Source organism: Gossypium hirsutum, chromosome D10, assembly GCF_007990345.1.
Source record: "Gossypium hirsutum isolate 1008001.06 chromosome D10, Gossypium_hirsutum_v2.1, whole genome shotgun sequence".
Classification (NCBI taxonomy): domain Eukaryota; kingdom Viridiplantae; phylum Streptophyta; class Magnoliopsida; order Malvales; family Malvaceae; genus Gossypium; species Gossypium hirsutum.
In genome coordinates, this window is record NC_053446.1 from 65,775,521 (window position 1) to 65,790,225 (window position 14,705).

At 30.9% G+C, this 14,705-nt stretch overlaps 1 protein-coding gene across 2 annotated transcripts; it reads left to right on the top strand.

Moving 5' to 3' along the window:
* The first annotated feature begins 3,784 nt into the window (after positions 1 to 3,784).
* On the top strand, positions 3,785 to 5,927 carry LOC121222602 (F-box/kelch-repeat protein At3g06240). Of its 2 annotated transcripts, XM_041103693.1 has the most exons (3): positions 3,791 to 3,921; positions 4,427 to 4,601; positions 5,141 to 5,927. In XM_041103693.1, the coding sequence occupies exons 2-3, from the start codon at positions 4,440 to 4,442 to the stop codon at positions 5,720 to 5,722; spliced, it is 744 nt and encodes a 247-aa protein (XP_040959627.1). In that variant the 5' UTR covers positions 3,791 to 3,921; positions 4,427 to 4,439; the 3' UTR covers positions 5,723 to 5,927. The 2 variants fall into 2 exon arrangements, with proteins under 2 accessions (XP_040959626.1, XP_040959627.1); XM_041103692.1 differs by having other exon boundaries at positions 3,785 to 3,921; positions 4,427 to 5,927.
* The last annotated feature ends 8,778 nt before the right edge of the window (positions 5,928 to 14,705 follow it).

Below are 14,705 nucleotides of genomic sequence, written 5' to 3' on the forward strand. Positions count from 1 at the left end.
AAACGAAAATGGAAACTCACTAACCAGATTCTAGCAATTGAACAAAAAAAATCAAATCTTTTCCCTCTCAAAAAAGTACTTACTTTTAAAAGTTTGGGTTTTTATTCTTGCAATTTTCTATTTTCCCCCTTTTTTATTGATTGAGTTTCAATCCCCACAAAGAATTTAATTTTGTTTGGCTTTTTGAAAGCTATTGAGTCACAATAAACACAATAACCCACATGTACTTCACTTGAGTTTCCATTCAACTTGAACCCCAAACGAAGACATTTCTCAACAATTTATACCCAAACAAATAGCTAAAATGTAGCTAAACAAAGATGAATTCCACCGATTGCAATGGACATGGATTTGGAGTTACCATATCATTAAGTCATCAACTACACCTTGCTTCTATGTATGCTCTTTCTCAAGCAACCCTATATATGAAACTGATCCACAATTTATATATCTTGTTTCTCTATCCAAAGACCCAATTTCAACGTTTATACTTCTTTTATAATTTGGTGCTTCAACATTTATAATGTCATTATTTAGTCTTAATATTTGGGCAAAATACCAAAAAAAGCCCTATTTTTTTAAAATTTACCGAAATGGGCCCGGTATTTTATTATTTACCGGAATGGGCCATTTTCCCCAAAATCGCGTCCACGTCAGCGTGATGTCAGGGGACGTGTCAGCAAATCGCATCCACGTCAGCGCGCTTTGCTTACGTGGACACAAATCGCGCCTACGAGGACGCGATTTTCTGACACATCAGCAAAACGCGCTGATGTCCACGCGATTTGCTGACACGTCCCCTGACATCGCGCTGACGTGGACGCGATTTCGGGGAAAATGACCCATTCCGGTAAATAATAAAATACCGGGCCTATTTCGGTAAATTTTAAAAAAATAGGGCTTTTATGTGTAATTTGCCCCCTTTTTTTGGTATTTTGCCCCTAATAATACATATTAATGTATTACTGTAATATGTAGCTCAAATTATGTATTGTAGTTAATATTCATAATATTGTAGCTCAAATTGTTAATCCGTCTATACTATTGTACTAATAATATATATTAATGTAATATTGAAGAGTTAATTGATTAAAAAAATAAATGCAACAAGTACAAAAAAGATTCAAAATTATTACCAACAAGATTTGAACCAAGGTACTAAGGGAAAAGAGCAAGCATCTTAACCAACTAAGCTAAACTAATTAATTGACATGTTATAAAAATACTGCTATTATCTTAATTATATTACTTACGTTCTAATGATTTATCGGACCTATTCCATACACGTGTCAAATCAAAAAAATAATACAACAATTCTGTAAAAAAAATCCGATGTTTACTTCAAATAATAAGGAAAATAATGATTTGAATGTTTCAAAATTCAAATTTAAACCGAAAAAATCAAAATTTAGAGGCAAAAAAGGATCTTTTTCGATGAAAACTGTGGCAAACCGCCTTCGGCCGTTTGTCAGCGCGTAGATCTCGAAAAGTTATTCGAAATAAAAAAAATCGTCACAATCGGACAACCGAGCCAAAAGTTATGGCCTTTCAAAGTTTTCAAAGCTAAAAAACATAAACTGTTCATGAATTATTGCTTCCACATCAGCAAATCGCGCTTACGTGGACGCGATTTGTTGCCACGTAAGTAATCGCGCTGACGTGGATGCGATTTGCTGACACATCCCCTGACATCGCGCTGACATGGATGCGATTTTGGGGAAAATAGCCCATTCCGGTAAATAATAAAATACCGGGCCCATTTCGGTAAATTTTAAAAAAATAGGGCTTTTTTGGGATTTTGCCCAAATATTAAGACTAAATGAGGTAATGGACCGAATAGCACTACTCGAATGAAATGGAGGGATCGAAATAGAAAATATCCTCGCCCTCCAAAACTCATCGCTTTGCGCGGGACCGAATTGAAATAAAAGAAAAATCATAGAGTAAAAATTGAAAATAAAAATAAACTGTATTAAAAAGATAGAGAATGCAAAAGGGCTAAATGCAAGAATTTCCCATTAATAAAAAAGGAAAAAAGGGCTACGGTAAAACGACATCGTTTTGACCACTGGGATTAAGACCCAAAATGGCGCCGTTTCAATCATTTATAAAAACCAACATTTTTTCAAAAATTTCATTTCTCCTCTTTCTTTTTTTTTAAAAAAAATGCAGAAGCACTCTCTCCCCTCTCTCTGCAAAGCTCCCCTCTCCGGCCATCGAAAAATTGTAAGAAAGCCATTTTTTGACTTTTCGACTCCTCAAGCCTTAGAAAAAACGTCGTTTTTCATCGGAAACAACGAACCTCGGCCTCCCACGGCGGCGCAAATGCAAAAAAGAAGCGGTAAAGTTTGACTTTTCTTCTTTATTTTTTATTTTGTCCCTTTTTTTACAAAAAATAAAATAGAACAGATGAAAAAAAAGAAAAGAGTAGAAAGGAGAAAAAAAAACTACCTTTAAAATTTTTTGTTTTTGTGTGAAAAAAAAAACTACATCACTGTTTGTGGCTTTTAAAAAATAGAGAGATTGAATTCTTAAAAATAAAATTTAAGAATTATATTTCAAATATACAAAAAGTACATAAATGTGATATCCTTTAAATACAAAAATAGCACGAGTGCAAGTAAATGAAAGATAAATACAGAGACGAATTAATTAATGTAAGATAAATAGTAAATAAAAGAGTCGAATTAAAATGCTTTTAAAATAAAATAGGTATAAAAAGGTTGACATTACACGAAACAACGAAACAATAAAGGAAATATAAAATATATGCATGTGTATATAAAAATAAGAAGAATATATGGATATATATATTTATTTTAAAATTATGAAATAGAAATATACGTCGTATGTATATATATACATATATGTATGTAGATTAAAATGTACATATGTATATGGATGTATATAAGAATTATGGAATATAGAAGAACATATAAAAGTATGTGTACATGTGTATGTATTTATGACAATAAAAAAAATTCGTATATACATATATTATAAAATGTGTGCATGTATTTAAAATTATGAAATATGGAAAATATATATAAGTATGTACATGTATATCTATATGTATATAAATTAAAATACGTGGATATAGATATAAGTATGTGTATGTATAAAAAATGAAATATAAAAGTATATTTATAATAACCTTAAAAATATACATATATATATATTAGAAAAGTACATGCGGATATGTATATATATATAACAAAATTTTAGAATAAAAAGGTACAAACGAGATAAGGATAATAATATTAATAATAAATAATAATGATGCAAGATAATAATTTTAATAATGTTAAAATAATTAATTTAACAGGAAAAATAACTAAAATAGCAGATTAAGGATTAAATTGAAAATAAACAAGGTTTTAGGGTCGAAATTAACAATAAAAAGCACAAAAAGGACTAAATCACAACACGCGTGAAAGAAAGAGGAGCAAAAACGGAAATATTCCCTCGCTGACCAAACGGCATCGTTCCATTGAGGCGCGTGTGCATGGTCTGGGGACCAAATTAAAACAGACGAAAAATTATGTAGCGAAAATTAAAAATATATGAAAAAACTACATTGAAAGCGAGACAAAAGTGGAGGCACCAATTGTGAAAATATCCCCCTAAATGGTGACACGCGGATCCTCTTTGCGGGTCGGGTCACAAGCAGATCCTAAGGCCAAAACGACGTCGTTTCGAGCTCAAGTATGCCAACCAAAACGACATCGTTTTGCTGGGGTGTGGGGGGGGGGCTATAAAAGACAACTTTTGAGGAAAAGAAATCATTCCCGGCAGTCTGCAAAGAAACCAAAAAAAGGGAAAAGGGGGTCTCTTTTCTCTGGATGAAATCCAGATTCTGGCCAAAGGGCCGCCTTGTCTCCGCCGCACCGGCCGACGTAGCCGAGGCCGGAAAGTTCAAAGGTGAGTTTTTTTATTTTTATTTTTTTTGTGTATGTATATATATAAACTGTTCTTTTTTTTAAAAAAAATGTAGATATATGTATGTCGAAAGAAGAAAAGAAAAAACTCAAAAAAAAAAACGTAAGTAAAATAGAACAGACGAAAAAAAGAAAAGAGCAGAAACGAGAAAAAAAACTACCTTTAAATTTTTTTTTTGATTGCCGTGTGAAAACAAAAACTACAAAAACTGTTTCAGGCTTTTAAAAAATAGAGAGATTGAATTCTTTAAAATAAAAATTAAGTATTAAATTTCTAAATATACAAAAAGTAAATAAATGTGATATCCTTTAAATTTATTCTTTTAAAAATTGGGGATTAAATTCAAAAAGTACGTATTATATTATATTTGATCTTAATCCTTCCTCACATGGATACAAATGCAAATAAGTAAATTTTCCTAAATTCCATATAATTATTATAACCTATCAAATGCTTACCTTTTATGCTTCTTTGCTTCCTGGTTAAGGTTTGGACCATAGATGACACCTACCAACTCCCATTTTATTCATTCCTCTTACCCAATTACAAAGAAAATCAAAATAGCAAGATGCAGAGGCCAAGGTTTGAATTGCCAGAAGCTTTGGTTATGGAAATTCTGTCAAAGCTTCCAGTTAAATCCCTTACTCGCTTCAACTGTGTTTGTAAGTATTGGTGTTCTTCTTTTCGAACTCCTCATTTCATTTCCAATAATTATCAGAACAACCTTGAAAACAACAACCTTAATCTACTGCTTAGTCGCTGTGATGGTAACACCTTCCAACGTTATTTCTCTCAACTTTCAAATGAAAAATATCAAAATTATATAGTAAAACAAAACATTCACTTGCCCTTTTTTAGGAATGATCTCCCCTATGTTTATGGTGCTTGTCATGGATTATTGTGTTTACTTGATCCTTTAAAGGATAAGGCTGCCATTTGGAACCCATCAACCAGAGAGTTTAAAATCCTTCCACCATCTTCAATCCAACGCCCTCCATATTTTTCACCATTCGAAGAAACCTACCTTACTTTAGATGACGTTTCTTTTGACCACGCTTCTTTTGGGTTTGATTCTAAAACTGATGACTACAAAGTCATACGATTTGTTACTCTTACTTTTATTAATAGTGAAGAACAATATCCACATCCTCATTTTATGTACCAAGTTGAGTTGTATTCTCTTAGAAGTAATTCCTGGCAGGAAATTCCATGTCCTGATTATAAACCAACTGGAACAACTTTGGGAAATAATTATGTAGACGGAATTTGCTATTGGAAAACAGAGACAGGGGCATATCTTGATTTTAGAGGACTAATTCTTTCATTTGACATGGGGAATGAGAAGTTCTCAATTTTACCTATCCCAGAATTCGTTGGGTCTTTCCCAGAATACTTTGTTAATCTATTGGTGTTTAATGGATCACTTGGTGCTATTGTTTACCCAACGGAAGGAATTGACACGTCTTTTGATTTATGGGTTACAAGTGAAGGAGTGTGGACTAAACAATTCAATATTAAATCCATTTCTGGAGTTGTACGCCCATTGGGATTTGGAAAAAATGGTGACTTGTTTCTTAGAGACACAAATGATGAAGTACTCCTATTTGACGCCTCCACCCAAGAGCTTAAGGAGCTTCAGATTAATACTTATCTAGATCATTTTCGGTTCACCATCTCCCTTCATGCTTATTTAGAGAGCCTGGTTCGTATCAATGGAATACAAGAGAATATTGAGAAACATGTAATACGTCAACCAGCGAGAGATGCATCAAATGAATACTAAATATGAAGAAGGCATGAAATGGATACTGAATATGAAGAGGGATGCGGAGCTAGAACATATATGTGTAAGATGTAATAGGAATTTTTTGTTGTGAGCTTCTTAATATTGCTGTTATTGTTTGGGTTATATGTTTGAGTTGTTAACTATTTCCTGGTTTCTGTATTTGGAGAATTGTTCAGTTTATATTTGGTTTTTGTTGGTTAGATATCTATAAGATTGCTTAGATGTTGATATTGTTTTCTGCGGAAAAAAATTGCAAGTCGAAGAGGATTTGATGTTTAAGGTTGTCATTAACTAATTAAAATAATTGCTGTAAGTGGCATAATTTTTATAACTTAATCCAAAACAGGTCTCACCTGATGGTTAAGATTCTTAAATAGATGAAGATCCGATGAACATCACAACATGAGCATCGAATCAGCCACAAATCCATGTTGCCATGATGCCATTTCGTTCCAGTGAGTGAAATTATGGTACTTTTTTCAAGTTACCTTGTGTTACAAGCTTGTGTGTTAATTGCTTTAACTACTATAAAATTCAATCTGCATTCACTTTCAAAAGAAAATCCTCTCTATTCTGAATGATGGTTTGAGTTTTGCCATCCCTAAATAATAGGGATGATATCTTAAAGATCAAATATGATTTGAGAAAACTAGCTACACTTGGATTTCATTTCTCACTCCAGCATACGAGTTTGCAAATAGCACAGAGACAGTCTGGATTGCTAAGCTTTTTCTCTATTATAGCGCAGCAACGCTCGGAAACTGGAGCTCACCGGTATTTTGATAATTATTGGAAATGTTGAATTTTGATAATAAATTCAATTCTTGAGAAACCAAACTCACAAGTATAAACTACTACGTTACATTTTGATGGCTGAGCTGAGATAGCAAGGATTTGATAAATGAATCAAGTCTTGACTTTGTTGGTTGTCCCACCGTTTTATTCCTTTTTATCTATGGTATGATATGCAACAATCACTTATGGTATTCCTTTTGCGTTAAATATTGTAACATTTAGGTTAATATTTGACCTTGAACACCTTCAATAATTTCAATTTACTCAACAAAGCAAGGAATCTTGCTAAGCTGATCTTTCTGTCAGCTGGTGTGAATCACAACAAAAATAGATATATTTTGATGCTTGAAAACACCAGCTAACCAATTTTACATTATAATTTGGAGACTCAAAGCATTGTTTTGATAAAGGAATTTGCATTAATATTATGGTAGGTAAGTTGATATGTGAAAGCAAATCCATTTTTGTTTATTGTCAATGGAATCTTTGACAATTTTGGCATGTTTTCTTTTGCACATTAAAGCTTTGGGATTAATTTAAATTCTTTTTATCAAACATTTGAGATCTTATAAACTGCAACCTTCATACATAAATAGATAAACAATTGAAAGATTGGAAACAAAGAAAAGAGAAATTTCATAAAACAAAAATGAAAACTCACCAATCAGATTTCTATTTACATTAATTGTTTATTCTTCCAATTTTCAATTTTCAATTTTCTCTTCTTTTTCTTTTTTTATCGATTGAGTTTCAGTCCCCACTAACAATTTAATTTTGTTCGACTTTTTTGAAAGCTATTGAGTTCCATAGAACCCTGCAATGCTTATACTCACAATAAACACCATAACCCACATCTACTTCACTTGAGTTTCCATTTCTTGAATGCAATATTCAGCATAACTAAGACATTTCTCAAATAATATTCCCTAAATGCATTGAATTTGTAGTCCGGTTCATTTTACGGTATGATGATAACAACAAATAATATTTTGGCAGATTATGTGTAAAAGAATATTTTATGTGTAATTAATGTAATGATATGATATGATATGTTAGAGTTGAAAGAATGTATTATAAGAGTTTATGTTAAAATGTTGTGTTTATTTTAGAATGTCATAATCAATATGTACATGTGGTTTATTGAAAGCAATAGATGAACACTAATAAATATAAAGATATACTTAGGGTGAGTTTGGATGGGCGGTGCGTTTACCTGCGGTTAATGTAAAAACAACGGTGGCGGTGAGATTAAATACTGTAGCAACACTGTAGCGTGAGACAAAATGTAGGCTAAACGCACCGCACCGCACCCAATCGCCCATCCAAACCCACCCTAAGTTTTGCATTCGATCCACGTTAAGTTACAATAATTATATTCAACTTTAAGTTTTAAGATTACGTTGTATGCATAGAGGAAGTCTGCATGGGTATAATGAATTTGTATATTATATAATTATTGTGGCATGGTAGTTTATATTATATAATTAGTTTATATCCTTTTCATCAAACACTTAAGTGCTTGTAAAGTGCAACCTTTATACATTAATAGATAAATTTCAATTTTAGTCTCTATACTATGTTAAAATTTGAGATTTAAACTTTATATTTGATCTTTTTTATATAGTTTGGTGCTTCAACGTTTATAATGTCATTAGTTAGTTTAAATATTTTATTCTAATTAAAATTCTGACATAAATTTAAAGGAGTGTTAACATCGTTAAATTTTTTTGTTAAAATCAAGTCCATTATAATTTTATTTTTTGTGACATGATTATAATGTTGAATTCAAATATTTTAGTAATACGTAGGTGCGTCTTCTTCTCTCTATAAATAAATAGAGTCGGGGGTTTTAGAGTTTTTAAACTGTCCATCATAGTTCGGTTCTCGATTTTTTCATATTAATTTTTGGTTTTGAATTTTTAGACTTATTTTGACAAAATTAACTTTGTTTTGTGCATTTTTTTAATATTATTTGATAGATCTGAAAACCCTTTTCATAAATATGACAATATCTCTTTAAATAATTATTAATTTTTATTGATGGTGTCCAATGATTTGCATTAAAATTAAAATTGACTGATTTTCTTGAAAAACTAATCTACTTTATTTTTGCCAGTAAATTTGGTAGTGGTTAGCCCTGCAAATAAGAATATTTTATCGTAATCCTTCTTCACATGGATAAACCTGCCAATGCATGAAGATACCAGCTAACCAATTCTACATTATAATTTTGAGACTCAAAGCATTGTTTTGAGAAAGGAATTTGCATTAATATTATGGTAGCTAGGTAAGTTGATACGTGAAAGCAAATCCATTTTTGTTTACTGTCAATGGAATCTTTGATAGTTTCACACATGTTTTCTTTTGTCCATCAAAGCTTTGGGATTAACTTCTTATAAACTGCAACCTTCTTACATAAATAGATAAATAATTGAAAGTTTGGAAACAGAGAAAAGGGAAACTCACTAACCAGATTCTAGCAATTGAACAAAAAAAAATCAAATCTTTTCCCTCCCAAAAAAGTATTTACTTTTAAAAGTTTGGGGTTTTATTCTTCCAATTTTCTATTTTCCCCCTTTTTTCCCACCAAGAATTTAATTTTGTTTGGCTTTTTGAAAGCTATTGAGTCACAACAAACACAATAACCCACATGTTAAATTTTTCATAAATAGAATTTTTTTTTCTGTATATGCTTTTACTTTTTTTGTATTAATTTCAACTCGAAGCTTCTCCTCATACCCATTGCTTTGAATATTAAGATTGAATTAGGAAGTAATTATAGGATATAAAAAATAATTAATAATTGATATGAATATTTTAAAAAAAAATTATATCCATACAAGTATATGAGTGTCACAGATGGATGTTTATAAGATCCATCTAAATATTTGTTTTCAATAAAGCTTAATAACCCCTATGATATATGGGTAAAAAATTAAGATAATTGAAGAAAAACTCTGAAATTATTTAAAAATATATTTTCATTGCTAAAACGGCATGCCCTTTCTAATAGACTTATTTAAGCATAAATAGAATTTATGAAGAGTTGTTAATTTTTTCATATTAATTTTTTAGACTTATTTTAACAAAATTGACTTTGTTTTATGCTTTTTTTAATATTATTTGACAAATTTGAAAGCCCTTTTAATAAATATTTGCAAAAAAATTAATGATTTTACAAGAATTTTTACCTTATTTATACCATTTTAAACAAATAATATTTATTTTTATAATAAAAAATTAAAATTAATTATATATGAAATAAAAAGAAATTTAATTCGATTTCAGATAACCATTGGGTTGCAAATAAAGAGTTTTAATAACTCTTAAAAATTAAACATTGCTGTAACCAAAAGAATAAAATTAATGTATTAAATGCTTCTTTGCTTTATTGTTAAGGTTTTGTCCTTCCAAAATGGCATAGTTATACTTGCAAGTGTCTTACAAATCAAAACAAAGATGCAAAGGAGGAGCTTTCAACTACCCGAAGCTTGGGTGATGAAAATTTTGTGTGCATAGTGACGGATCTAAAAATACGACTTAGGAGTAAATTTAAATTAGTATTGTCAATTAGGGATGAAGTTAGGAAAATTTCATTTTGGGGAGATTAAATTGTATAATTTTACGATAGTTAAAATGCAATTTTACTATTTTAGGAACTTATATCTTTATAATTTTTAGAGAATTAAATCAAAGTTTTATCATTTCTTTCCCATCACAAATCACAACTTCAAAAGGCTATGTTCCTTTCTAATCTTCTCTTATAAAAACTAGTGTGTTTTGTAAAATCATTTTTTTCTACTTTAAAACATGATTATATACTTTTAATAAATGTGGCATTGGTTACGTTAGATAATCTCAATCCAATTCGATTATGGATAAATCTAATTTTGATAATAAATTTAATTCTTGAGAAACCAAACTCAGAAGTATAAACTACTACATGACATCTTAATGGCTGAGTTGAGATAGCAATGATTAATCTATTTGTTATATAAATTAAGCAAACCCAATCCCATAACATTAATCTATTTGTTATATAAAGATATTGAATGTTATGGGATTGGGTTTGGGTAATTTTAACTATATTCAGATTAATGTTATTTCAAAATCGAATAATTTTGAGTTTAAATCATTCAAATTTGTTGATCGGATTTTATAAAGATAAAAAAACATTTTGAAAATATGTAATATTAATGGGATTATTTTAAACTATGACATAAATACTTGAGTCTCAAAATAAGCACTAGCTCAATAAAACGCATATGATAATTTAGAGTACTGTAATAAAACACATATTGATAATTCAGATATTACATTAAACATTTTTAAACATACATGAGACAATTGTGGTAAAGCTGGCTATGGAAATTCTATGGTATCGGATCCACTACTGCACAGGCCGTAAAATAAGTTGGAACAATTTTGGGGAGTTCCAAAGGTATGGGATGGCCTCAGTCTTCCATAGCAAATAAACATCCCCCTGAGTAGTAGAACTCTAGTTCTTCTGTGTTTACTGCATGAAATTTGTGGAGATGCTCCTATAAGTCGAAAAACTATGTCCGCAACTTGTCGGACCGTATAGGTGGATCCACGTGTCACTATAGCAAAATAGACTTTTAGCGGCATTATTTTAGGCCTTTAACTGTGTTTTTAAGTGCCACTAAAAGTATTAGTGGCGTTTTAACAAGCGCCGCAAAAAAACTAATTAATCTAAACCCTAAACCCTTAATCCCTATCCCCTAAACCATAAATCATAAACCCCTAACCCCTAACCCCTAAACCTTAAACCCTAAACTATAATGATAATTAATTCAATATTTTAAAATTAATACTATATATTTTACGATTATATAAGAAATTATTTAATATATAAATTTAAAAATAATCAGCAATGTACCCAAAAAACTTTAAAATTATTTTAAATAATAGTATTTTAATTTTTCCATTTTAACAAATATTTTTCTATGTTTTTTTATTTCAAATTATTCCTACGTGTCATTATTTTTTTGAAGATTTTAAATAGTCAATTAAAAATAAATTGAATTTTCAAAAGCGCCGCTAAAGGCCCGAGAACTAGCAGAGTTTTTTCAAAAATGCCGCTAAAGCACCGAGCATTAGCGCTTCTTCAAAAACGCCACTAAAGCCCCGAGCATTAGTGGCGCTTATTCAAAAATGCCGCTAAAGCCCTGAAAGGTCAGAAAACGACGCCGTTGGGCTTAGGTCTTTTGCGGCGTTTTTTGGAAAAACGCCGCTGATGCTCATTTTCAGCGGCATGTTCTGAAAAGTGTCGCAAATGCTCGATTTTTAGCGGCATTTTTTGTCCAAACGTAACTAAAAATGAATATCAATGTGTTAAGTATGACTCCTATTTTTAGTCAAATTTGAGAAATAATCTTTTAGTTAAACTCTGTTTATTTGTTTCAGTCAAACACTGATTAGTTTAGACTATTTTATTATTATTTGACATATGAATTTAGCTTATAAATAGGCTCTTTTACAACCTTAGTAAAAACATCCATTAGAGATTAGAACTCATAACACATTTAGAGAATTTTGTGTTTACGTTTTGAGGGTTCTTTGTTTTCGGGTTTTTGGGGCTTAGTTTTATCTCTATTTTTTGTACTCTTCATTATTTTGCCATTATAGTAAAATTATCTTTGCCCGTGGTTTTTTATCCTCTTTGGAGGGGTTTTTCCACGTTAAATTTGTGTGTTCAATTTCTCAGTTTATTCCGCTATTTTTGTTACTTGTTGCTTAATCGGGTCGATCCCTAACACAATGGAATACAAGAGGTTGAGAAATATGTAATACGTCAACCAACGAGAAATGCATCAAATGAATACTGAATATGAAGAAGGATATGCATGAAATGGATATTGAATATAAAGATGGATGGAGAGGGAGAACATAAATGTGTAAGATGTAATAGGAATTTTTAGTTGTGAGCTTCTTAATATTGCCATTATTGTTTGGATTATATGTTTGAGATGTTAGCCATTGCCTGGTTTGTGTATTTAGAGAATTGTTCAGTTTATGTTTGGTTTTAGTTGCATAGAAATCTATAAGATTTCTGCCATAGTTTGAAAATATCATTCTCCACGGTGGTGAAATGAATATAAGCTTAAAATGCATAACAAAATGGAATTACAAAATATTGCATTATATACCCTAAAAAAAAGCTCATAATAAACAATTGAAAGTTTGGAATCAAAGAAAAAGGGAAATTTCATAAAACGGAAATGGAAATTCACCAATCAGATTCAAGTGATTGAACAAAAAAAATATCAAATCTTTTCCCTCTCAAAAAAGGTATTTACTTTCAAAAGTTTAAGTTTTTATTTACATTAATTGTTTTTTCTTCCAATTTTCCATTGATTGAGTTTCAATCGTGCTTTACATTAGAAACCAAGAATTTAATTTTGTTTAACTTTTTGAAGGCTATGAGTTTCGTTACTTTTTATTAGGTTGTTTTCTGTTAATTAAGAAATTATAAATAGGTTAAAATTTTAATGCAATGAAAGCTAATTTTCACTTTAATCTATTCAACATTTTTAAAACTAACCAATGTTGGAAAATTAGAAATTAGTTCCAATTATCAAAATTCATAATGTTGATATTGTTTTCTGAGGAAAAAAATTGCAAGTCGAAGAGGATTTGATGGTTAAGGTTGTCATTAACTAATTAAAATAATTGCTCTCAGTGGCTTAAATTTTATAATTTAATTCAAAACAGGTCTCACCTGATGGTTAAGATTCTTAAACAAATGAAGATCCGATGAACTTCACAACACGAGCATCGAATCAGCCACGAATCCATGTTGCTATGATCCCATTTCGTTCAAGTGAGTGAAATTATGATATTTTTTTCAAGTTACCTTGTGTTGCACGGAAGCGTGTAAAAGAGTAAAATTATTGTACTAAATAATCACACTAAGTTCAATTCTCAGGAAAGAGAGGTGGATCACGAGAATCACTTAAGTACCATGTCTTTCCTAATCAGAATATCCCTCTATCGTAATTTAATAGCACAATAAATCACTACAACCACACTCGTAAAATATGCAAAATAAACAATAAAGAACACTAGAATTTTAACAAGGTTCAGCAAATTTTGCCTACGTCCTCGGGCAATACTAAATATATTTCACTCCAAAATACAAGTAAAATTTTACAAATAAGGAGAGAGAATAATGTCTTAAGGAGAGAATGACATATGTGGGATGTAGAAAATGAGAAATAGTTAGGCCTATTTATAGTTGAGGTTCAAGGATCAACTTGCAAAGTCTCTATACAATTAGGAACCAAAATTGATATTATCCCATGCCAAATTTCAACCCAATTTCGGTGCCTTAAATGCTCAGATTGTCGGTGCCAATATCCTGACACCAATATATTTGAAAAGTCAAAGATAGTTGCCATTTGCCAATACCTTGTGTGTTAATTGCTTTAACTATTCACTTTTCAAAAGAAAATCTTCTTTATTCTGAATGATGGTTTGAGTTTTGCCATTCCTAAGGATGATATCTTAAAGATCAAATATAATTTGAGAAAACTAGCTACACTTGGATTTCATTTCTCACTCCGGCATACGAGTTTGCAAAATAGCACAGAGACAGTCTGGACTGCTAAGTCTTTTCACTATTATAGCGCAGCAACGCTCGGAAACTGGAGCTCTCCGGTATTTGGTTGCGTATGTACATGGAGACAGCTTCTGAGCTTCCTTCTCTACGTCATGCTTCCCACGGGACCATAATAATCATGAGTTACATCCAGTCCATGGAATCCTGCAATGCTTATACTCACAATAAATACTATAACCGTTGGGTTGCAAATAAAGAGTTTTAATAACTCTTAAAAATTAAACATCGCTGTAACCAAAAGAATACAATTAATATATTAAATGCTTCTTTGCTTCATTGTTAAGGTTTGCTCCATAAGCACTCTGATTGTCCTCCCAAAATGGCATGGTTATGTTAGGTATGGGTCCCACTATGTGGGAAAAACCCATATTTTCTGCCACAATGTTTTGCCTTCTTTTTGGTTTTGTCAAAAGCCAATTTTTTGGCCTTTTAACGTGGGAGTGGGCAGCATTCTTAATTGAGAGCAAAAATTCTCAATTACATCTAGAGAGAAACAGAGAGTGAGATTGAAGTAGAAAAATCAGTTTTTCAAACTTGGTGCAG